Below are 25947 nucleotides of genomic sequence, written 5' to 3'. Positions count from 1 at the left end.
TTGTCCTCAGAGGAGGAGTCAGAACCACCAGAGCCAGGTGGGCCCTCAGGAGACCCCGGTGCTAGCCAAGACAGTCCCAGACCCTCGAGGAGATGCCTGTGAATCTGCCCCTGAGAGAGGGGGAAAGTTCGGCTTCTCAGGCAGAGGAAGATGCTGGGCCCCCACCTGGCCCTCGAGAACACCGGCCCCGCAAGGCCCATGATGGGACGGTGGCCAGGCGAAGGAGCGCTCGCTTACTGAAGAGGACGACTCATGAGTCAGGCCCTCCTCATGTTTGGCAAGCCTCCAACAGGAAGCAGCTGAGCACCGGGTGGGGTTCTGGTCGCTTTAGCTCTGTCAGCTCTCACGGGCAACTGGAAAGCTGCTGGAAATGCCTCTGCAACTCCCAATGTCTGCTCCTTGTCTCTGGTGCCTTGTGAGGGATGCTCCGTGCTGCTGACCCTGGACTGTTTCTTGACCCTGCTTCTGAACCCAGTAACGTACCTGACTGATTTAGGGAGCAATCCTATGGCTGCTAGTCAGCAGCTAGACAGCCATAGGATACGTGGGTTTCTGGGAACAGATCTCGGAGCACATGCTCCGGGGTCAGTTCCCAGAGAACCGTCCTCCCCCGCGCTGCCTCGCAGGCAGCTCAGACCGGCCCTGCACTCTGCGCTTGGAAGAGGAGTGTGGAGCGGCGAAAACGGGGCGTTCCGGGGGGGGGGGGCATTCTGGGCTGGGGAGGGCAAAGATGCCGGCATGACACATCTATGTGTCGTACGGCAGCCACCTCCCCCACTCTGCCTTCCTGCAGTGAGACAGCCAAAATTGGCTGTCTAGCCGCAAATGCAGGGCGGCTGAAGCACGGACGATCCCCTCTGTGCTTCTCCTGCCCTGCATTGGATAGGCGGTTGCCTCCAAGTTCGGAGGCTGCCGCCTATCCCCGTAGGATTGTGCCCTTTGTGTGATTGACCTCTTGCCTGTTACTTTGACCACTCCTGCTATTGCTCGATCTTTGTTGCCTGCCTGCCTGCCTGCCTTCTGACTTCTGCCTGGACTTTGACGATTCGATTGCATCGCTGCCTGTGTTTGCTTGCAGATTGCCAAGGCTCAGTCTAGAGCAGGACACTCTGTATTTTGCTGGGCAAAATCAGTTCTAGGGAGCTGGAAACCGATATTGGGGCTGTAAAAGGAAGGGGGTGGGATACCAGGCACAGAAAACACACCAAACCATTTTAGGTGCTTTTGGGACTCCCTGCAAACGAAATGGTATTGGATCCTTTGCTGCTCAGATCCTGAAGCTAAGAGCCAACCCACTCAATCCTGCTGTTGCTTCCCAGCCTGGGTGTTATGCTGTGTCCTGGGAGTTGTGGTCCAGCAATGATATTGCCCAAGCCTCCCTCTGAGATTAATATCCATTTGGCACCTAGTTGCCAAAGTCAGCAAAATGGGAGGAACAAACAGCCTTGAATCAGCTTTCTTGCCCTTCTCTTTTGCCCGCTACCACCCCAGCTGCTGCCGCTACACCCCTCTTCCAGTTCAGCAGCCCTGCTGCTTGGACACTTCATCTTGAAGGCCTAGGATGCCCTCTTGTGGTCAGTGCATGTTCTTTTTTTCCTTTTTTTAATTATTATTTTTTTAAAAAGAAAAACAAAACACAACAACAACAGAAACAGAAACAGAAACACAACAACAATACACATACACTAAAATATCTGTTAGGATTGTAGGATATCTACCTTTGACTCCTCTTACACAACAAATGCTTATTATTATTGTCTAGTTCTTATATTAGTTGTATATCATACATTGAGTTCACAGACATTATCTTCTTTCTCCTAATTTTAACAACAACAGAAAAAGAGAATCAACCATCTCAAAGTTCAAAATCCACGTACATAGATATCATTTTTCTCTATTTCTTGTACAAATGCTATAAAAGGTTTCCAAGCTAACATAAATTTAGTTGTTGACCCTTCTTTAATTATAATAATAAGTTCTGCCATCTCTTCCAGCTCCATCATTTTCATGATCCACTCGCTCACAGTTGGGGGTCAGTGCATGTTCTGAAGCAACCAGATATGAAGGTTGTGGAAGGATCAAATGTGTCCACCCAAAAGCTTTAGGGCAAACATTGACTACTGGAGATCAGGGATGGGTATGTACATAAGAATGTGCAAACTCCAACTTTCCCTTCCTTCTCTTCCCACCTTTGCAGGAAATGAGTTCAGTGTAGAGTTCATCTGTTTAACTTTAGCCCTGTTCATGCACCAGTCTCGACCACTATCTCCCGAGAACAAGCTGCTTCCTCATAGTGAGTCTTTGCCCTGGTATAACATCTAGCACAGCTTGCCACAGGGACCCTACTACTCGCACAGAACGTTTCCTTCTGATGAAGTAGCATGTGAACTGTCTCTAATGCTATGTGACTACATGGATGACAATTGCAATAGTTGATTTTGTAGCATTTCTGCTATGACTGTCCCACCATCTCTGACTTTGCAGAGTGGCTTACAGTTTTTATTGCGAGTTACCCTCACAACAGCCTTGCAAGGTAAGCAAGCTACTGCAAGCCACTGTTGTTTCTATTCCACATGTGTGGAACTGAGGCTGAGATAGGGACATGCCAAGAGCATACACACGCTTTTAAAAAAAATGGGTAGTGACTTCCTTCATGTATAATATGACATGGGAAGGGATTATTTCTGTCTTTGGGAGAATCTACATGGTGATGGTTTCTGAAGCATTTTGTGGTTATATCCAGATTTTCATGAAATTGCTTTGGTCTGTCAGTGGCACATGAAGCAAGAGAAGCAGAGTATACACAACCTGAAACCCCACTTTCATGAGTCACATGGCGCTTGAAACGGCCATATTTTGGGGTTGGGTGGGCAGAGTCCAGTGAGTAGAACTGAACATCATCAACTGCATAGATTGTGCTCAGCCAGTGAGAGAGGTTTGTTCCTGTCCTTGCTCCCCTGCTCAGGGAAGTTTAATGGAAGGGCTGCATTAAGCCCCTGTAGTTTACCCCACATCTCTTCCCTCTCATCTACCATTGGGATATTGTGAAAGCTTAAAAGAGCGCTTCTGCGATATTGTGAATGGTTAAAACAGTGTGGCTACTGAATGGGTAAAGCAGGCTACTGCGCTATTGTGAATGGGAAAATAGTGCTACTGTGATATTGTGAATGGCTAAAACAGTGCTACTGCGAAGTAGTAGGGAAAGGAAGCCTGTGTCCAAAAGTACCCTACTGCGAATGGGGGAAACAAGGGGCAGCCTCACCCCTTGACCATCACTGCTAGGTCACAGCCAGGTAACAAAAACACCCCTAGGCATGCCCAGGATTGAATGCATGGGGACGGGACACTCTGTACAGAACCATGTAGAAGCCATGTTTAAGGAAAACCGTATTAAAATGACTTTGTGAAAATACACGGTTTCCAGAGGGAACTTGCGAGGTTGCTGCTGATTGGCGACAGTGTTATCTGCTGCAAATGACCCCTATGCGCTCTCTGTCTGCACTAAATTGGCCATGTAGATTGGGCCTTTGTGTTCCATGCCCATGCAAAAGATATACTTCACTCATGTTAGCAATCTGTGTTCAGCAGTGTGCTTTTCATTCTGCAAGCATTTGGGGGGATTCATGTGGGTTTCCAGGAGTTGGTGGTGTGGTTCCATAGGGAATTGGTTAGACTTGCAGAAGCTGACGTGTGTGTGTGTGTGTGTGAGAGAGAGAGAGAGGGAGAGGGAGAGGGGGAGAGAGAGAGAGAGAGAGAGAGGGATGGAATAATGTTCTGTAAATCTCTTCCTGAAATTGAGTTAGCCTTGCTGTTGTTACTGGAAGTTGTCAATACCGTGTAGCTGATTTTGTGGAAGAATGAGCAGGGCTGGGCTCTGGTAGTTGGTAATGAGAACTTGCACAACTGAATGCAGTGCCCTGTGATAGGGGACTCCCTGTGTAAGAAGGTTAAAAGGCATTTTATTTGAGCTCATTTAAGGTGGAAGGCTATATGAACCTGTCATAAGGTTTTGCTATAGGTTATGACATATAAGAGTAGCATAGATAGCATAAGATAGTATAGATAGGAACACAAAGGATAGCTAAGGCAGCCAAAGATTAGTAGACCTGATAAAAGATTGGTTCTATGGCCCTAGTTTGAGCCACAGTGAATTTCGGAAAGTGATTATTGGGTAGCAAAGTTATTTGAGTTTGCTAAAGAGAGAAATTTATGGGGAAAAGCTTGTGGTTGATGTACCTTTTTTAGATGTGTTGCCAACCGCAGTGTACAGTGACAGGATGCTTAAGGAGAAGTTGGAGACTTTGCATTTCTATGCAAAGGTCAACAATGACGTTAACAGATGGGAGGCACTTAGATTTAGAGTAAGGGGCGTAAAAGCAGCTAGACCACTTTATAATAACCAACAGTAAGCTTAAAACTTAATAGTTACCAAGGGCACAATCCTATGGCCACTAGACAGTGATAGGATTTTTCATTTTCTTGGAACCGAGCTCGGAGCCAGCACTCCGAGGTCGGTTCCCAGAAATCACCTCCCCCACTGCCTCGCAGGCAGCGCACTTTGTTCCAAGCTCCGCACTTGTAAGAGCAGTGTGGAATGGGGGAAAAGGGGGCGTTCCTGGGGGCAGGGAGGGGAGGAGATGGCAGAAGCGCTGTTGCGATTCTTCCTATGCGCCATCTGGCCTCCTCACCTAGCTAGACAGCCAACATCAGCCATCTAGCCGCAAATGCAGGGAGGCCGGAGTGCGGAGGAGAAGTTCCCCTCTGCTATCCACCCACCCTGCATTGGATAATCGGTCACCTCCAAGTTCAGAGGTGGCCGACTATCCCCATAGGATTGTACCCCAAGTATGGAATTAGGCATATGGCATAAAATTAAGGGGTTTAAAAGGAAGTCTTGCCTTGTCGGTGAGGCCCTGCCTTCTATCCTGAGTCTAAAAATACTTCTTCTCCTTCTTGGAGGAAGTGGAGGCAGAGCCTCTGCTGTCAGTCTAACTCTTTTCTTTCTATTTCTGTATTAAGTGAATGAATTCTTATAATAAAATTACTTTATTTCATTCTAAACTGTTGTCAGTGCAGATATTGTTCATGAGTGTGTGAAATCAGCAATATTTATTTATTTATTTATTTATTTATTTATCGCCCATCTGGCTGGTCACCCAGCCACTCTGGGCAATGTACAACAATAAAAACAGTTCAAAACAATAAATTCAACATTAAAAACATCACATTTCTAAAATTACCCTAACCCACCCCAAATGCCTGCCTGAACAACCATGTTTTTAATGCGTGGTGGAAGCTCATTAAAGAGGGGGCGTGGTGGAGTTCCTTTAGGGAGGGAGTTCCACAGAGTGGGGGCCACCACAGAGAAGGCTCTCTCCCTCATCCTCACCAGCCTAGCTGTCCTGGACCTTTTAGAGTCACGGCAGCCACATCTCCTTGCCTGTGCCAAATTTTAGGAGACAGAACATTGGAACCTGTCATAAATTTTAAACAGGTGGTTTGAGGTAAAATAATTAGTAAATTCTAATTTCTCCACACCTGTGCTGTGGCAAGTTGAGCACTGCAGATGAAAACTGTAAATAAAAAGTGTATTTTTTGTTCCACCTGTGCAAAAGAGAGAGATGCTGCAATGTATTCAATGGACCCTCGTGGACTTCCCTTTTCCAAAAGGGTGTTATGCCCTCTCCTTTCCTGCACAGTGTCTTTACATGTTGCCCTTTCTCTTTTTCTCTGTCAGCTGCAGGAACAAAGGAGCTTCACCCATTCTGCCCGGTCTCCAGTTGCAGTTCTGCCTCCATTAAATGGCTCTCCGTCCCCAGGAGCATATTCACTCTGCAGCCCTTGGGAGATCAGGAAGGACCAGGACAGGAGCTCCTCCTCCTACAACCGCAGTTACAGGTAATCTATCTATGTTACCTGCTGTTGCTTAGTGGCCAAGTATGAGAAACTTAGGGAGTTCCTGGTTCAAAGCACAGCACTCATCAACTCACCAGGTAGTCTTTGGCAGGTTATTCTCTGCTCATCTTCCTCTCCCAACCCTTACCTGAAATATGGGAAGAATAATGCTGGCCTACCTTATGGACTGGTTGCAAGGACTAATAAAATCCTGTGGGTGAAGCTGCCAAGCCAGATGTGATGTGAGAAATCCATGGGCAAGGGAAGTCTATTTTAGCCTTTGTTACAATCCAGAGGAACAAGGGCCACTGAGAGGTTGCCTCCCAGAAAAAACATCACAACAAAGGGAAGACCAGCCTGGCCCCAACCATCAGCAGAGAAGGAGCAACTGCAGGGAGCTTTGTTTATATTAATTGCATATCTATACTACCCAGTAACTGAAGCTCTCAGGCATTTCACAAAAGTTAAAACCATAAAATACAACAACATGAGAAAACATAATATAAAACTTGTAAACGTGTACAACTACAATATAAAACTAAAGTAAAAGCCAGCAGCAGTGTAAAGATCCAAACAAACGGTAACACATTTAAAAACAGCGAAACTGAAGAACTAAAATGACTGGGAGGAAAAAAAGGTCTTTGCCTGGCGCCGAAAAGATTACAACAAAGGTGCCAGGCAGGGCATTCCACAGCAGGGGTGCCACCACTGAAAGGTTCCTCTCCTTTGTATTCCCCTGCCTCACCTCATTTGGCGGGGACACCCGGAGGAAGGCCTCTGAAGATGATCTTAGTTTCCAGGCAGGCATATATGGGAGGAGATGATCTTTCAGGTAATCTGGCCACAAGTCTCTCCTCCAAAGAATACTCTGCTCCAGCTTCCAGTTGCCCTGGGACAGATGGGAAGCATGCTCTGGCCCCCTCCATTGGCCAGAAGAACAGCAGCCATTGGGTAGTTGCACCACCTTTATCCAAGCAAGAACACCAGCGGCAGGGGAGGATCAGTCTGGCTCCAACTGGATATAAATGCCTGTTAATTTGCCACTTGTTCTAGCATTGCCAAGCCAATCTCCTTCTTCCCTGGTGTGCCTTCTGAGTCTATTTTTCTTTTTAGCATGTAAACCTGAAGGGAAGACCCATGTTTCATTTTTTGATTGACATGAGCCCCTTTGAGAGACAATATGAAGGATCTTGGCAGAGCTTGGTAGCAGCAGCCTTGAACCAAATACACAGATGCAGGCAGGATTCACGCTACAGCTATGGAGTATTTCTACAGCTAGAGCTAGAGAAAGACAAGTGGGCTTTGTCTTTCTCCTTCCTTCCAACCCGGAATTGGCACTTGTCCTTCCTAAAGTCATGTCCAGATGGCAGCTTTTCATGCACTCGGTTCATTGTTTATGTAATTAATCCAAACCCCAGGAAGCTGGCTACACTGATGCTTCTCAAAATGCAGGTACGTTTTTTTCCATTGTTATAGCATGACTCCTGCCACGTGGGCTGCACGGACTACATTGGTCCTACCTTTGGGGGGGATCAGTGTGCATGGGAGGAGCCAGTGATATTTATTTATTTATTTATTTATTGCATTTATACCCCGCCTTTCTCCCTCTCGCAAGGAACTCAAGGCGGCTTACATTATCCTCCTCCTCACCGTTGTATCCTCACAACAACAACCCTGTGAGGTAGGTTGGGCTGAGAGTCTGTGACTGGCCCAAAGTCACCCAGTGAGCTTCCATGGCCAAGTGGGGACTAGAACCCGGATCTCCCGGCTCCCAGTCCGTCACTCTCACCACTACACTACGCTGGCTCTCACTACACTATGAAAGAAACACACCTGTCTGTCTGACAAACCACCACCTTAGACACCCAGCTTTTGTAGAAACATCTCAAAAACAAGAGTGCCACCACTTGGTGAAAGCTGATGGCTACTGGATCCTTTTTTAATGTTACTTTTCTCTTTTTGGATGTAATAAATATTTATAATAACTTGAGCAGAGGGATTACATTTCAGAGATGGAGTGCATGCTTTCATACAGAAAGTCCCAGGTTCAATCTCTGGTGTCTCCAGTCATCAGAATCCAGTAGCTGGTGATAGGAAAGAATTTCCCTGCTTGGAACCATGAAGAGTTACTGCCAGTCAGAGTAGAGCAGGGGTGAGAACCGTGGATTTCGAGGAGTTTCAGCAGTGCCCTAGTGTCTGGGTCACCAATTTATTTATTTATTTGATTTATACCCCTCCTTTCCACCAAGGAAACAGTGCTCAAGGCAGCCAAGTTGCAACCTTAGCCAGAACTTCTGCTCTCCCTACCCTAATCTGTGAATTCTGCTAATACTCCCACCCTAGACCCTGATTATTATGCTTTTTCTGTAGCTGGTGAAGAGGCATATTTTTGCCCTTCCTGGGGTGGGGTGTGTGGAGAGGTGTCTTGGTGTTGGCTCATTTTACTGCTGGAGGAAAGGTTAGCCTCCTGCTGTAACATCCCTCCCATTCTTTCATGATGCATTGGGGCATTCTAAACAGGTGACTGGCACCATGCTGGCCCATTTTTAGCCATTTCTATTTTCATAGAGAGCAGGGCAAGGGTTAATTCAAAGCTGCTGCCAAGCCTAAAGGCTGGGCACATCTGAGCATCATATGCAGGGAGTGTTCTACCTGCACCCTCAGAGAGCGAGAGGGAGGGACAGGAAGAGAAGCACTCAGGTGAGAGGGCTGAAGGATTAGGCACTGCTGACGAGGTTGGTCCTTGGGATCGTGTGGAGCTTCCGTGGCAGGAGGGGAAGGTTCCCAGTGTGATCCGTTTCCTGGAGGTGTGGCCCTGATCAGACTTGAAGGACACGGCCAGGAGACCAGCTCCTCTTGCTCTGGGCTGCTTGTGAGGCTTTACCCTAGGCTTTCAACCAGCGGGGCGACCGCACATCTAGGATTTCATTCAGGTACCTGCTTTTGTATCATACATCCTAACTTGCTTGCCTACTTGTGTATTATAATTGTTTCCTACTGGAATAGAGGCCTGAGGAAGATGGAAGTCCTTGTTTTATAAAAGAGAAGGGGTGCAGTGCTTCTCTGAGTTTGTTAATGGATAGTTTTGTGTGTGGATAATTGTCACTTTCTGAAATTCTGCCCTACCTGAAGCAAGTGAAGCCTCCATGTTCAGTCAGGTGCTTTGCAGGCTTGTCCAGAAGAGGATCCTCCAGCTTCTCTGGTCACCCTAGCATAGGACAAGACCTCAGGAGTTTTGCATCCTTCTGCTGAGGCACCTGTTGTCCTAGAACGACAGTGTACTGGGTGTCTATTCCCTGGGGCTCCCTCAGTCCCACCTCTTCTGCCAAGCTCAGCAGAATGATGACGGAAGACTGGTTTGTCCTGTCCCCCTGGATCAAAAGCTTAAGGTATTTTTCCTCTTCCCAAGTCTGACTGCACCTGCTCTTTCTCTCCAGTCTGGATTCAGAGCCAGCCATGCATCGTTTGGAAGGGGACTCTGAGGTCTACAAGATGATGCAGGAAAACCGCGAAACCAGGGCCCCTCCACGGCAATCAAGCACTTTCCGTTTGCTCCAGGTGGCTCTGGAGTTGGATGAAAAAGGTAAGGGGTAAAAGGTGGCTGGGATGGGCAGAAATAACATTGTGTGTGTAAAGGGAAATAGCAAACACAGGTGTAACAACCACCATGAAACCTCTCCCTGTGCAAGCCCCTCATGCTGCTGGTCAAATCATTTTGCACCATATGGTTTGTCTGAACTGATGGAAAGCTGGTGAAAAGATAAGTGCTATGGTGGCGTGTGTGTCACTGAACATCAGGGGTGCGGATCTCTTTCCCTGGGCCCAGGATTTATTCCCCAGAACCCCAAATGTCCAGTGATGTCAATGGAAGATTTTCTTTTAAGTTGAACTGTATGGGATGGGGGTAATTTTCCTACAGGAGGGAAGTAGAGGGAAGTGGGTGGGAAGAGAGAAGTGGGGATGGGACAGCTAGAGAAAGCAAATTAAGTGTAATTGAAAAGGAACTACTGATTTGGGTTGATTTGGGATGGGGTGCAAATTACAGGAACTTATTTTATTTGAGGTGACTTGGATGAGAAATGAATTGGCTGGCTTTGCCTTCTGTGAACGTTAAATACATCCCAGTAATTATTTCTGAATTTGAATATATAGATATAAATTAGCATATGTAAATTTGTGTCTTATGGGCCTGGGCCCCAAATCTTTTACATGCCTAGTCACGCCCCTGGTGAGAGGGCCCTTGCAGTTAGAGGCAAGGGGAGACTCCTAATACAGGAGCAAGTGGCCCATGTCTTCTGGAGAGGACTACAACTTTTAATTGGCAGATTAATCCACTAAAACCTGGTGATGGCAAACTTTAATTGGTAGTTTTGTGAATCAATGGCACAGTCTTTATGAATGAGTCTGTTTTGGTTCTGTTATGTTAGTATGCAAGGGAATAAATGAATAAATACATAAATAAGATTACCTTTTCCTCCTAACCATGAATAAGTGACTTAATAGGGAAAGGACTTTCTCCTGTGTTGCTCCTAAACTGTGGAAGGCACTCCCTCAGGAGTTACGATTGGACACCAGTCTCTCTGCAGTCAGGAAGGGGTTCAAGACACATCTTTTTAATTTGGCTCTTTAATTTGTTAGTTTTTAAGGTTGTTTTTAATGTTTTACTGTATCTTTATTTGCTTATGATTTTTGTTTTCTGGGTTTTTGTATATTGCCTTGGTTGGTTTCAGAAAGGCAGTATAGAAATGCAATAAATGAGAATTAAGAACATAAGAAGAGCCATGCTGATCAGACCAAGAGTCCATCTAGTCCAGCATTCTGTTCACACAGTGGCAATCAGCTGACCACGGGAAACCTACAAGCAGGACATGAGTGTAACAGCACCCTCCCACCCATGTTTCCTAGCATCTGGTGTACATAAGCATACTGCTTCTGATACTGGAGGTAGCATATAGCCTTCTCCTTCAGGAATTTGTCTGATCCCCTTTTAAAGCCATCTAAATTGGTGGCCATCACTACATCTTGTGGAAGTGAATTCCATAGTTTAACTATGTGTTGTGCAAAGTAGTTCTTTTTATCTGTCCTGAATCTCCCACCAGTCAGCTTCATGGGATGACTCCGTTGGGTTCTAGTATAATGAGTAAGAGAGAAAAATATCTCCCTGTTCACTTTGTCCACACCACGCATAATTTTGTACGCCTCGATCATGTCTCCCCTTACTCGCCTTTTTTACACTTATACTTATCTCACAAAAAAACACTTAATATTGAGGGATTTTGGTAAAAAAAAATTTTTTTTTCATTGCCTGGAAGTAAATCTTATTGAACTCAATAAGACTTTCTTCTGAGTAGACAGGCATAGAATTACACATGCTTCATAATATGTTGAGAGCCCTGCTTCTGAATCCTAACACGCCCTCTTCATTGCTTTGGCAGAGGGCACTGTGACTCACTTCCCCAGCCAGCTCTCTCCCAGCACACACAAGCCAGTCAGCAGTTCTGTGGCAGGTGGTGCCCAGAAGCTGCACGTGTGTGAGAAATGCGGCAGCAGCATCACGTGAGTCTTGTTAATCCTTGCGGGGAGTGGGGGGTAGAGTTGGAGGGATATCCTGCAAATGGAGCAGGATATATTTTGCCTTAAAGGTGATGGTGGTACTCTAAATGGTTAACCAGGGACTGCGAGACTTGGCTCTGGGGCATAGATGGGCCCTCCCCACTGTGCGCTTGGAACCCAAGTAGGTGGCTGATTATCTATCACCATCTGCTGGGCAGGGACTGGAACAGCTCTTCAGGGCCTGTGAAGTGCCAGTTGTCCAGGCAATTGGGATTAATCTAATGGCTGAAGAACAGCCCCAAAGTCATCATATTAATTTTTATTTATTTAAAATGATTTTTAGGCCGCCTTTAAGGGTAGAACCATCTCAAGGCAGCATACAGGATAAAAGACAATAGAACAATGTACAAATGCAAATAGACAATAAATAAATATACAGTAAAACACTATAAAAACAGATAATGCCAATAAAATGGCAACCCAGCGAAAACAGCGGGGTCTGGGTCTCCCTTGGTCTTGCAGCGGGAAGCTGCCTCTAAATCCAGCTTGAAATGACATTCGATGTGCTGGGTTGGGGAACTGATAGATAAGTGGATGGGGATGAGATGTGTTTGACACATCCAGTGGGTTTCAAGCATGCACACACAATTGGATATCCTGAGATTCTGAGCTTTATCTTAAAAGGAAATCCAGGTTCCAGCTCTCATGGGTGCTGTAGTGTGGAAACATGTGCTGTGTTCGAAGCCTCAAAAGCCAGATGAGGATTGGGCAGTACTTTGAATAATCAAGGGAGAGGCATCTAGTGTTGGTGGAGTCTCTTTAACCCAACCTCACTGCAGGTGCAGACCTTTACCCCCTGCTGCTCCTGTTACAGAAAAGTCCCCTAATTTTTGGAATGTGGAAGTTGACTATGTTTTGCAAAGGGATTAATGAAAAACATGTTCGAGAGGGGGAGCTGTGATAGTCAGTTGCAGATTTTTAAAAAGTCTTGTGGCACCTTAAAGACCAGTGCAGGAGTGGAGAGCTTGTGGCCCATTAGACGTTATTGGACTCCAACTCCCATCAGCCCCAGTTGCATGGCCAGTGGTCTTGCATGATGGGTGTTGTAGTTCGGCAACATCTGGAGGGCCACAAGTTCCCCATCCGTGGACTAATGCATTCATTATGACATAAACTTTCGTGGACTAGAGACCATCCGATGCAGGAACTGTTATTCTCAACTGGGAGGTGCATGCAAGGCCCGTTGAGGATAACAATTCCTGCATCTCATGCAATGGACTCTAGTTGATGAAAGCCTATGCCATTATACATGTGTTGGTCTTTAAAGAGTGACAAGGCTCTTTACAATTTTGTTTTACTTATTCTGTAAAACAACCATATTTTAACAGTTTAACTGTATTTTAACCGTATTAAAATAACCATTTTCATACAACCATATTTTAAGTCATAATACCTCTATTGAGTTATGAAATTAATTAACCATTAATTTCAGTGGTAACTGAAAAGTCGATTTTAATCGACTTTTTAACTGACTTTTTTTCTGTCTTAACCGCATTTTAAAACAATCGTATTTATTTTATACCACCGTATTTTAAGTCATAATACCTGTATTAAGGTATTAAATTAATTAACTATTAATTTCAGTAGTAACTGAAAAGTTGATCTTCAGTTTAAGAAAAGTTTTAGCACATGCTTAACTTGCTGCCAGTGAACTTTCTATTTAAGGTGCAGCAAACTTGGGATCGTGAAGGAGCAGGAGCAAAGATGTTGTGCCTTAGAACTGTCAACCAGCAGTGGGGAACCTGGTGACTTCTAGACGATGTTGAACTCCAACTCCCATCAACCCCAGCCAGCATGGCCAATGGTCAGAGTGGATGGGAGTTGTAGTTCAGCGACATCGGGAGAGCCACAGGCTCCCCATCCCTGCTGTCAAGGGACCTCATTATGTTAAGATGCCATATGAGAGCTCAGCTGTGACACCATATATAGGGCATGAGAATTAATTTTATCTGAATCTTTTGTTCTGGGGTTAAGCTGGAGGGAACTAATCGGATTTGGGGAAGGGGGTTCTTGAGAGGGTTGAAGGTTGGTGCCCTGAATAACGTGGATTACGTGCGTGCATGTGAATATATTTACTTTGTTAGATTGTTGTGGCTTCCAAGACTGAGATGACAAGACATACATACATACATACATTATTTGAAAGTTACTGTAAGGGCAGGGAGGATTTCTGAGATTAGCCTGGCACTGCCCACCTGCTCCCAAGACTTTCTCCACAATCCTGAGGACTACATACTTGACTTTAAAATTTTAAAGCCAAGATTTACCAAGGCATCAGGTTTCAGAGCTTTAACCAGGTGCCAGTGAAATTTATATGGAGGACTTATAGATTATTCCTAGACTTGTAGATTACTCCTGGCCTGTGTGTATGTCCCTTTTCACTGGCTGCATCCCGTTTTGTCTCCCACAGGACCCAGGCAGTAAGAATCCAAGAGAACCGCTACCGCCACCCCTCCTGCTACATCTGCACTGACTGCGGCCTCAACCTGAAGATGCGTGGCCATTTCTGGGTTGGTGAAGCGATGTACTGCGAGAAGCATGCCCGCCAGCGCTACCAGGGGCCAGCAGGGGGCAGCACTATTACAGCCGTCTACTCTCAATCCTAAACTGTACCTGAGCATATGGGGGTTAAGCAGGAATGAAGCTGGTGCTCTCACCCTAGAGGCTTCCCTCCCAATACCTAACCTGCGTCCCGGGTCTCTTTCGATTGGCTATCGGGCCTTTCTCTCCTTGCACCATCCCAAGCACTTGGGGTTCAGCCAGTTGAGACATACCCAGGAAAGGAAGCTTCCAGTGCAAAAACAAAACACGTGCAAAACGATGGAAGACGGGAGCAGAGATCTTGGGAATAGGGATGGAGCTCCTCAAGGAAAATGGCGTTTTCAATTAGCTTGGCAAGTCTGGGGCCTATTTTTTAGAAGGGCAAAGGTCTACCTAGCACAAGCACAATCACACTTGGCACTAAGCGGCTTCAGAAGGGAATGGCTGAACTTTCTACTATGCTAAGGGTGAGTCAGAGTAGAGTCAGTTATGGGGCACACTGTGGGGTGTGATTGTCCTGCTCATGCCATCCCTGTTCCACAGGTAGCAGATGTCAAACCCAAGTGGCTCTTTCTAGTTCCACAGGCAGTGGAGCAGAATCCCACATTGCTCCTGCAGCTATAGCACCTCTTCTCGCCACTGCTGCCAACATCCCCGGGTCCATGTAGGAACTGGAAGAGTAAAGGAAGGTTGGGAGTGTTACTGAAGCACTAGGTACTGGGATGGCATGGGTGCGGCTTTGATTCTTGACTCTCTGTAAAGCTTCTCTAAAATATTACGCCAGATTTCTATGTGAAATATAATATATATGTATGTAAAGGACTTGCCCTATGCTTGCATTTTCTCTGTGGAGGGGAGGGGAAAAGAACCACTATTAATACAGTGTTACGTTAAAGGGTTTATAAGAGCAGAACACTCACCCCCACAGCAGTCAGGGTGCAGAAGTTTTTTTGGCAGTCTGGGGGAGGGGTTACGTCAAGGACTTGGAAGTGATCTTTAAGTGATTATTCCAGATGTTTATAAGGAGGGAGTCTATAACTGTCCCAGTACCACTTAAGGGATTACCATGTACTGTATGCAAAAAAGAGTGGAAAGAGCCTTTCCTGATCTCCAAAGCAAGTGTTTCCTAATAGTTGCAAATCAGAAAGGGTCACTGCTGCCCCATCCCTCTAGATGGAGGAAGAAAGGGAAGTTTCTTACCGTGAATTCCTGTTTTCGGTATCTTCTGGAGGGCATTCTGTGACCACCCTGAAGGTTGTGGAATGCCCTGCAGAAGATACAGGAGAACAGTCCAGTGATAACTGAGTAATGGGGATGTGAGGGTTGCCTCTGGGGTGCAAGATGAGTGATGGCCAATAGGTATGTAATCGTACCTATTGGAATGTCAGACACTGGACCTCAGGACAAACAGAATTGCAGCACAAGCTGTGTGTTTCAGCCACCACTCACCTTTGTACATTTAATGATGTAGGATGTTGCTCCACAGCAGAGGTCATTTATTAGAATCTTGAGGCCACTGTTCTCTTGATTTAATACATGAGGGACCCTGCATGCTTCCTCTCCCTTGTGATGGAATTATTCCATTCTCAGTGGGAATCTGGAAATACCAAGAACAGTTACTGGAAAAAGGCTTCCATGCAGATTTATACTGCGTTGCGTGTAACAACACAAGTACGGCTTGCACAAGTAGGGCTGTGCACTGTAAGTGTTGTTATTGATCCTAACTTCTGCCCCACTACCACTGCCTGCTTATTAACACTTAGGGCAGAGTCCTATGCAAGTTTACACAGAAAAAGGTCCTACAACTCCCAGCATGGCCCAGCCAGCCATGCTGGCTGGGGCATGCTGGGAGTTGTAGGACTTTTTCCTGTCTAAACATGCATAGGATTGCACCCTTAAATGCCAATCTGTTGTTGAACAACAGTGCTATTAATTGTTCTTGTTGAGGTCCAGCAGTTCTAGGCAGACTCCAAACACAGCAACCAAGATCACTTGGGACTTCTCTTGTGTACAAACTGTGTGTGCAGCTCTCAATATTGTTCTAAATAACTGACAGCAGAGGGGTACAACATAAATGTGAAACTACAGAAGCTAGTATAACTGAGAACATAGAGATTAGCGACGGACTGCTTGATAACATCTTTGTCTCAAAAAACAAAAACACCAATCAGCTTTTGTGTCACTGACAAGTGGATGGGGTGGTATTGTGTATGACAGCACAAAGTTCGTATTCTTGCAGAAGATGAACCACAGCAGTAATGTGCCATTTTTTTTTCAAAAAAAAAAACCCTGATGAAAATGTTTTAAATGGAATATGCATACATACCCTAAGATTCTTTCTGCGTGATCATGAGAATGTAAAAATGGCTTTGCTGAACCCAAGGGTCCATCGAGTGAATCTAGCATTTTATTTCCAATAGCAGCCAGAGAATTGCCCCAACAGAAGCTTGGCGGCAGGGGGTTCATCAAAAATGTAGTGTAGGTGGCGAGCCAGTAGAGGGCAACAGCTACCCAGTAGAGGGCACTGGCTACTTGGCCTTGATTCCAAAGGTTTTGCCCTAAGCCACTTTAGAGATCTCTAGTTTATGGACAGCAGTGCCTTGAGGAGCAGCTTCCTGTGCCTCTAGATCCTGGCTGAAGAGTGCAGGAGATGGTACTTGCCCATAAGCAAATGTTAAGCACATTCATGCCGTTTTAGGGATGGGCTGAAGAGAAACAGAGTGAGTGAGAGAGAGAGAGTGTGAGAGAGTGTGTGTGTGTGTGTGAGAGAGAGAGAGAGAGAGTGTGAGAGAGTGTGTGTGTGAGAGAGAGGGAGAGAGAGAGAGAGGAGGGGATGAGTGTGTGTGTGTGTGTGTGTGAGAGAGAGAGAGTGTGAGAGAGTGTGTGTGTGAGAGAGGGAGAGAGAGAGAGAGAGATCTGAATCTCACTGTGCATCTAGAAGATACTGGTGCCCAGGCCATGTGGTCCAGGTACAAAACACTGAGATATCCTTGGCTGACCACCACTATAAGGAAAGGGACTACAGCTTCTATGCGCAGAAGTTGCAAATTAATTGCCTCACATCTACAGTTTAAACTGTCTTGGGTTAGTAGCACAACTGGTAAACCTATCTTGCTGAGAACTTGGAGTGCTGTTGCCAGCTTGAGTTGGCAGTACTAGGGCAGCTGGATCAATGGGTCTGAATCGGTGGAAGGCAGCTGCATATTTTCAAGCATACCACTCTGCCGGTGACTTCCAAGGTGACAAGGAAAACTCCTGTTGCAGTTTTTCCTTGTGCTGTTCCAGCTTATCCTAAAGTCCAAAGACCACCTCAATTTCTTCATTTTGCCAGCAAGCCTGTCTAGTCAAAAGCCTCCTGTTCTCTCACAGGGATTCTATGGCGCCTTCCATTTTCTGAAGACTCTTACAGATGAGGATATAGTGATATGCCTAAGGCCATCTGGCAAATCCGTAACTGCAATAATGTTTGAGTGGGGGTCTCCTGCATCTTCCATTGAGTTTGAATGTGGGGCTCCTGCATTTGTTCAGTTCTCTATCCCCTGGACCACAGGAGCAAATTGGCAATGTGAGTCTTGAGGATGTATTCGCTCTACTTGAACCCTGGAGCTTGTCCATTTTTTAAATTGCATGTCATTAGGGCCAAACTTCACATTATGATAAACACTCTTAAACAAGCATGCTTCGACTGCCCACTTCTATTCTGGAGAAAAAACAAAGGCACCAGTCCAGATTGGGGCCCAGTACTGGTTTCGTGCTGAGCAACCCCTGCCCCCTGCTGCTATTTGTCTCCAGAGGTACTGTCTACTGCAAGAAGCACCTTTGGGGGGAAATAGCGCCCAGGACAGGGGCTACTAGCTATACTAGCTACTGAAGGGATTCCAGATAAACAGCACAGTGGCTGGAAAGTCCAGTCCTCATGTTAGAATGAGGCCCAAGACAGACATTACTTTAATGTGTATCTAGCACATAAAGGTCTCCAACCATTTTGGGCCCATAGGTACATTTGGAGTTTTGAAAAAATGCCCTGGGTGCAACCACAAATTGACTGCTGTAGGAGGGTGGGGGAGAAATCACAAACATGTTAGGAGAGTACCCCCCCCCCCGTGTACGTACATACATGAATGTGCACCCTGTGTGTGTGCCACTCTGGTTTCTCTCTCTCTCTCTTGCTGACTCTTCCTTTCTTTCCATCCTGCCTTCCTTCATTCATCCTGTCTCTCTCTGGCTTCTTTCTGACATTCCCCCCCCCCTCTCTTTATGCCCCTCTCTAGTTCCTCTTCCTTTCTCTCCCAGCTCCCTTGCTTGCTTGCTTACATTCTATCCATCCATCCATCCATCCATCCATCCATCTATATCTGTCCATCTTTCTCCTTGCCTTCTCTGGCTCCTCTTTCTTTCTCTTTCCCTCAGGTCCCACTGTCTCCCCCCCGCTTTTGGCTGGGCAAGCACCCCCTCCCACCAAGGACCCCATTGCCACAAGAGTCCTTGGTGGGGGGTGCAGTTTGTCCCTCGTCTAGCCAATTTTCAGCAGGGTGGCTTTTTTGCTCCCTATACAAGCCTATGAGGAATCGCTCCATAGGCTTGGTTAAGGAATGGAAAATAGTTTGATGGGCGCCTCAGCCTGGCCTTGAGGGTGCGGTGCTACCTGTGGGTGCTGTGTTGGAGACCTCCGGTCTAGCAGCTACATCTTCCCCCATTTTTACTTTAGAGTAGGCACAGGGCCCCTGATCTAGATCTTAAAAGCCCCCTACCCCTGACATTAGGGTCCTGATCCAGATCAGGCAGCCTGTACCTACTCTAGAGTACAAATGGGGGTGGGGAAGAAAGACATAGCTGCTAGACACCAATAGTCTGACCACTTGTGAATTGCTAAGGAGGAGGATGTGGATCATCAAAAAATTGGACACCGATTCACATAAAATTTGCATGCACTAATTCTTTAGCGCAAGGTTAGAAATTATAATTTAAGGCAAAATACAGTACATTTCACCAAAGTGTGGAAGACTGACCAGGTGACCTGTGCCCTTTATTCAGTCCGCTGTCCAGGTACTGTTGATGGGCACCTTCAAGGCCCGGCTTTTCCTTCTGATGATTCTTTATACCATATTTGCACTGCGCAACCCTTCAGACAGAGGATGCCTTCAAAATGGCAGACAGTCCTCTGGCAGCCCTTCAAATAGAGGTCTGTCCTCTGTAAAAGCAACTCCACAACAGATTGAATAATGTCTGTTTGGGCCCTAAGGTGATCAAGTTGTGGGCACCACTCAAGGATGGTAAATTATATATCCTGTATTATTTTTCACTGCAGGGATGGAGTGTCCACTGGATTTCCCTCAGGTGCTAAAACAACCTGAGCTGGTCCTGCCTCCAGAATTTTTAGGCCAGCATTTGATATTGCAGGGGACAACTCACTTGGTCTTTTCTATGCCTCCCGCTCCTTGAATCCTGGGGGTGGGTGGGATTCATGCGGAAAAACAGATGTCCTGAAGTCTGCTGTCATACTGCAGTGGTAGTCTGGGGGTGGGGGATATGACCTGGATGTGCATCTCCCCTGTGTTGTCCACCCCATTCTCCAAAGTGTGAAGCCTTTGGCATGACTGGAATGCTTTTGGGGTGCAGGTTGACTGAGAGAGATTGGTGGGAGTTGTTCCCTGGCGAAACACAAAAGAGGGGTGACCACCCCTCTTCAGCAGGGCAAACAAAAGCCCGTGCTAAAGGCCTGGAAAGGCATTCTGGGTGCCGCCCTGCTTCCTGTTCTGAGCAGCATTCCTGCCATGAAGTCACCACAGAAACGGCCAGCCCAACGTGTTCTGGAATGCAGCCTGCGCATTCCCCACATTCAAGGACCACAAACGAAGGGAGAGGCAGGAGCTCAAGGCCTTTTGCTGCAATACTTCACCCAAAGAAGCAGCGTGAGCCACAAAGGGCCCTCTTTGCTTGCACAAGTAGTCTTCAGCTGTTAGGCTTTATTTGCTTTGTTTCAGTTTTATGCCAACATCATTGATACAGCTTGATCTCAAACAATCCTGGGGAATATATTTGGTGAGTGTAGACAATTCTCTGTAAGAGATCTGGTGTTTCCCCTCCCTGCTGCAGAACTACCATTCTCAGGGCTCTCTAGGAAAGACTATTATTAAGTTTATCAAGTCTGTGGAGTGGAATCTGCTGCCAAAAGGGAGCGAAGCACTCTTGATGATGGTTGTGAATATAGGCAGAATATCCCTTCCCACAGTCCTCCTGTCTGGAATCGGGGCTCATGTTCCATGCTGAGGAGAGGAGTTTCCAGGCACACTTAAATGTTGATGTCTGTATTGGGTTTCTCAACCTCCTGCTGCTTGACTACTGCTGGAATGGATCCAGTATAAAATTGTGCCTCTAATGCAGTGCCCATGGGGGCCAGGATTGGGACCAAACTTCACACACAGCCTCTCTCGGTAGGCAGCCAACTAGGAGAGGGTGCCTCTCTTCGTGCTTGCCAGGCTCCCTGCCCCTCTTGATTGTTATTTCATTAAGATTTAAATTTTTAAATAGGGAGGCAGGCATGCTGCAAAGCACAGTGCTGCCCTCCAGCACCATCTTTATTTGGGTTCAAAAGAGTGGTTTTGTGTTGTGGGGTTAGGACCCAATCACTGCCTTGTAATTAGGTTCTTGGGCAAGTGACTTTTCTTTTAGTCTCATCAGTTTGCCATCTGGGAAATGAGTGTTTTGTAACCAGCCTGGCAGCCATTTTGTGAGAGTGCTCATGATGCTCTTTAAATCCCAATTGTGCCCACCACCTGAAAAAGATTAGGAACCTCTGATGTAGTGGGTCTCCTGCATCTTGCTCAACATTCTGTGCTGTGGGTGTGAAGAGATGGCGATAAGGGATTTGGGGGATTCCACAGTATTCCGTATCCACAGGAATTTAGCTTCTTGGCCACCTGTGAAATGGGTTCTGGGATTGCTCCACCACCCAAAACTTAATCTGGTGGTAGTAAATAGGCAGCGATTGGTATGGTTCCTTAAGGTTCATTCAAGCCTGTGGTTGTGAATCCATTTTGCTATCGCTATGGATGAGAAAGAAAGAAAAAGGAGCCAGAGGCATGGGTCACACTATAACCTATGACCTCATGCTGGTGTACTCCTGAATGGTGGACTAGATGGACCCTTGGTCTGATCCAGCATGGCTTTTCTCATGTTCTCCCCACACCCAACAAAATGCACATACCCAGCACACTTGTACATGATACTGGCCTGAATCAAAGTCTTGTTCTGTGCCTCTTTCCAGCTGTTGACAGACACACTCCCTGCCCTCCTTCACAAGCAGATTCTTTTTCTTTTATCTGAGAACGGCCTCTGTAGATGACAGCTTTATGGGACCCAAACATTCTGTGGTCTGCTGTGGTAAGTTCACTGAACACTGAAGACAAAATTGCTTGTGGTTAAACTGTATCTTGCCTGATTCCCTGAGCGTGTAGGTTAGAGAGAGCCTTGCGACCCTTATTCACCCTTTGGTCATTTTCCCCTTTGGATTATTGCAACACAATAAACGTGGTGCTTCCTTTGAAAATGATCTGGTGACTTCAGTGAATCCAAAGTAGAGTGGCTAGATTACTAACTGGGACTTGCCAGTGTGATCATATTATGCCAGTATTTCTCCATCTGCACTGGCTTCTGGTCCATTTCCAGGCCCGATTCAAAGTGTTGGTTATAATCTTTCAAGTTTCAAAGGTTCAGAGGAGGGCAACGAAGATGATGAGGGGACTGGTAACAAAGCCCTATGAAGAGAGACTGAAAGAACTGGTCATGTTTAGCCTTGAGAAGAGGAGACTGAGGGGAGATAGGATAGCGCTCTTCAAGTACTTGAAAGGTTGCCACAGAGAGGAAGGCCGGGATCTCTTCTCGATCATCCCAGAGTGCAGGACACGGAATAATGGGCTCAAGTTACAGGAGCCCAGATTCCGGCTGAACATCAGGAAAAACTTACTGACTGCTAGAGCAATACGACAATGGAACCAATTACCTAGGGGAGGTAGTGGGCTCTCCCACACTGGAGGCGTTCAAGATGAAGCCACCTGTCAAGGATGCTTTGACTTGGATACCTGCATTGAGCAGGGGGTTGGGCTTGATGGTCTTCCAGGCCCCTTCCAACCCTACTATTCTATGTTAACTTCGATACCAGATTTCAGACAAACAGGTAGAGTGACCAATACACTATGCTGGTTTTGTAGGATCCATTTCAGTTGCTGAGGCCTGAGGACGTGGAGACTTGAGACCTGAAGAGGTGAGACTTGTAGCTGTAAGGCTGACCATTTGCTGTCTCGACCCCTGCCCATCACAGCTAATTAGATCTGGAGGAGTCTGGGTTGGCCACGTAGGCCCAGAGTGTAGCGAGCATGTCGTTGCATGGCCGACTTGTGCTGCCCACCCTTAAAGAGGTGGTCTTTTGGCCACTTTTAAAGAAGCCTGCTCTGGACCCAGAAGTATTGGAAACTATTGCTTGGTTACCAGTACCCTCTATTTGAGAAAGGTACTCAAGAGAGTGGCATCCTGCTCCAGGCACTCTTGGAGGAAACTAAATTTCTAGACCCATTTAAGTCTGGGTTTTGGAACTGAATCAGCCTTGGTTGCCCTGATAGATGGCCTTTATTGGGAGAGGGACAGGGGGCGTGCAACCCTGTTACTCCTGCTCAGTCTCTCAGTGGCTTTTGATGCCATTGACCATGGTAGCCCATTGAACCATCCCTGTGAGTTTATTTATTTATGCTACTTCTATACCACTTGACGTCCCAGTATTTCCAAGTGGTTTAAATAAAAACAATACAATACAATATAAAAATCAGCATAAAATCAGCATAAAACAATAAATACCTCAAGCACATTATGACAAAAGCAGAAGTCAGGGAAAGCTCAAGTGAACAAATGCGCTTTCAAGAGGTGTTTGACGCTCACCACAGTTTCCATCTCTTGAAACACACATGGGAGAGTGTTCCAGAGGGTAGGTCCTACTACCAAGAAGGCCTGCTGATGCCTGATGGCACACTGAATTGGGCATAGGGTGGTTTCAGTTCTACTTCCAGGCTGGTTACAATGGGTACAAATGGGTGATAATTGTTCAGCCCCTGGCAACTGTGCCAGGGAATGTCACAAGGTACCATCTTGTCCTCAGTGCTATTCAACATGTATATGAAGCCATTGGGAGCAGCCATTAGATGTGGAGTGCAGTGTTCTTAGTATGCTGATGACACTCAGCTCTATTTTTTCTGTCACATCTGTATCAGGAGACACCATGCAAGTCTTTGTCAGGCTCAGCCTTCTGCCACTCTCTGGCAAATCAAGGAAGATCACAGATAACAATGAAGCTCTTTATTGCAGTAGTTCAGGTTACACAGATCAACTTTCCAGAGCTCATAGCAGATAATCCCCAATAAATCAAATAGCCTAGACAGAGGTTATTGGGACATTGCTTTCTTAATGAGACAGTCCCAAGGCTAGAACTCATACAGAGTCAGAGTCCCAGCAATATATTTCAAGTCAGAGTCTTAAGGATAGAAGATTCAAGGCAGACAAGTTCAAAATTCACAGTAAGTCCAGGCAAGAAAGTATTCTGAGCATCCAAGACATTGTTCTCAGCAAAGGCTCTTCAGCCTGAGCACAGGCTAAAACACAGGGGAGGGGTTGCTAAAGCTCGCCTTCTGATGATCTCTCCTGATAGGGGAATCTGGCCCATAAATGATCACTATGTCTGAGGGGGCATCTCTGTTCCACCCTTTTTAATTGGTGTAACCTGGGTGACACCCCTAAGCTCCTCTCCCCTGCAGTCTTCCTCTTGCATGTTTCCCATGTTCCAGGCTGTAAATCAAAGGCCTCCTTCAAGGCCGCCTCTTGCCGCTGTGGCTGATAGGGAGTATTATCCTCTTTCGGCTTGCAATCAGATGGGAAACTAAGCGGAGCTGGGCTCCCAGGTCCTGAGCTTCCCACATCTATACTGGTTCCCAATCATCCGGGTCTAAGTCTGATTCAGAGTCTGGTTCTAAAGCCATAGCAGCACTGGGGCTAGGCCCAACAGCCCTAGACTGGTGTCTGGATGCAGTGATGAACTGGATGGGGGCCAATAAACTGAGACTGAATTATGGTAAGACAGAGATTCTGTGGGTGGATGGTTACTGGGTCCAAGAATTGGGCAGTTTGCCTGTTCTGGATGGAGTGGCACTCCCTCTGAAAGAGCAGGTACATAGTCTGGGAGTGCTCACAGAACTGTAACTGGAGGGAGGCCCAAATGGCTGCAGTGACAAGGAGTGCCTCTTACCAGCTTCTGCTGGTGTGCCAGCTGTGGCCGTTGTCAGGGTGGACACTGAGCCCATAGAATCCCAGAGTAGTTCTGATTCTGAGGTAGAGCAGCCGCTCCTGGGAGAGGAGCGCGCTCATCCTTCCCAGGGCCAACAGCTGGCAGAGATTCCTCCCACCAGCATTCCTGGCATAGATAGCAGTCCCGGGAGTGAGAGAGCGCGGGAAGACTTGCTGGATGCGTGACGTCCATGCAGGGAGCGGCGCCAAATGGAGGGCGCGGAAAGGAGGCGTAGTGCCCAGTTGGCGCACAAACAACGTTTGCGCCCAGAGGATCCAAGGGAAAAGGGGAGGGACCCTCCCTAGCCCATAAGTTCAGGGTCTGCCAGTGATTCTCCTTCAAACGGGGACCAACTGTTCCAACTTAGGGCATAGGTACTCTGCTGCTCATAGCTAGAGTTGTTAAGTTGTAAAAGAGGAATAAAGCTTTGAAAATAATCCCTTTGTCTGTGTCTGGACTTGGCTATTGGATTAGACTGAAAGAGGCCGCCAAGGAGCCCTTGACAGCCGTTCCTGGACAGGGATAGCTTAGCTGCTGCAACCCATGCAGTGGTAACCTCACATCTTGGCTACTGTAATATGTTCTATGCTTGCACTAGCTGCCTATATACTTCCAAGCTCGATTCAAGGTGCTGTTTTTCACCTATAAAACCCTACATGGTTCAGGACCGCAATACCTCATGGAGCACCTCTCCCGACATGAACCTACCTGGACACTATGATCAACATCTAAGGTCCACCTCTGGATGCCTCCTCCAAGGGAGGCTCAGAAGCCAGCAACAAGGGAGAGGGCCTTCTCGGTGGTGGCCCCCCAGTTGTGGAATGGCCTCCCCAGTGAGGCCCACCTGGTGCCAACGATGTTACCTTTTCAGCTCCAGGTTAAGACCCATCTCTTTTCTCAGGCATTTGGCAGCATATGATGAGCCGGTCCTGGATTTGTCTTATGGTTATGGCTGTTTGCTTAAAGTTGTTTTTAGTTATATGTTGTCTTCGCATATGCTGTTTGCTTGTCTGTTTTATGTAAAGGTTTTTAAAAACTTTGTACACTGTATTTTAATGTTTTTAATCTTTGTAAACCACCCAGAGACCTTCGGCTATGGTGAGGTATAGAAATGTAAATAATAATAGTAGTAATAGTAATATGTGGGCTGCCCTATGCTTGGTCTGGAAGCTGCAGCTAGTGCAGAATGTTGCAGTTAAGTTGTTGTGTGATGTGCCCAGCCACTGCCATATAACACCACTGTTGAAAGGACTGCACCGGCTGCCAATTTGTGACTGGGCCAGGTTTAAAGTTTTGGTATTAAGCTATACAGCCCTAAAGGACTTGGGGACCAGGATAACTGAGGGAATGCCTTCTCCCATATAAATCTGCCCAAACACTACGAGAATCATCAGACACCCTCCTGGCTGTGCCATTTCCTGCAGACGTCTATCTGGCAACAACTAGGAGGAGGGCTTTTTCCGTGGTGGCACCCACTCTCTGGAATACCCTCCCCCCTGAAATAAAACATGTGCCAACTATTACAGTTTGGGTGCATGCTAAGAACATAAGAACCATGCCGTTCACACAAT

At 46.6% G+C, this 25947-nt stretch overlaps 2 protein-coding genes across 8 annotated transcripts in view; both read left to right on the top strand.

The window, feature by feature from the left end:
- Positions 1-14868, top strand: part of PDLIM2 (PDZ and LIM domain 2) — a 62986-nt gene extending 48118 nt beyond the window's left edge. For all 4 annotated transcript variants that reach the window (XM_084804015.1, XM_084804013.1, XM_084804016.1 and 1 more), the window contains exons 7-10: positions 5738-5898; positions 9333-9478; positions 11331-11451; positions 13919-14868. In XM_084804015.1, coding sequence (XP_084660141.1) covers positions 5738-5898; positions 9333-9478; positions 11331-11451; positions 13919-14114 — 624 coding nt within the window. In that variant the 3' untranslated portion in view covers positions 14115-14868. The remainder of the gene's footprint in view (positions 1-5737; positions 5899-9332; positions 9479-11330; positions 11452-13918) is intronic.
- A 1570-nt stretch (positions 14869-16438) lies between these two features.
- Positions 16439-25947, top strand: part of C6H8orf58 (chromosome 6 C8orf58 homolog) — a 65912-nt gene continuing 56403 nt past the window's right edge. For 3 of the 4 annotated variants that reach the window (XM_084804011.1, XM_084804010.1, XM_084804009.1), the window contains exon 1: positions 16439-22312. The gene's annotated coding sequence lies outside the window, so the exon portion shown is untranslated. The remainder of the gene's footprint in view (positions 22313-25947) is intronic. The other variant, XM_084804012.1, reaches the window with a different exon arrangement.

Source organism: Heloderma suspectum, chromosome 6, assembly GCF_057233095.1.
Source record: "Heloderma suspectum isolate Gila_16-S chromosome 6, 16-S_ref, whole genome shotgun sequence".
Classification (NCBI taxonomy): Eukaryota; Metazoa; Chordata; class Lepidosauria; order Squamata; family Helodermatidae; genus Heloderma; species Heloderma suspectum.
Note: the sequence above shows the minus strand (reverse complement) of the source record. Positions and strands in the feature narration are given on the sequence as shown.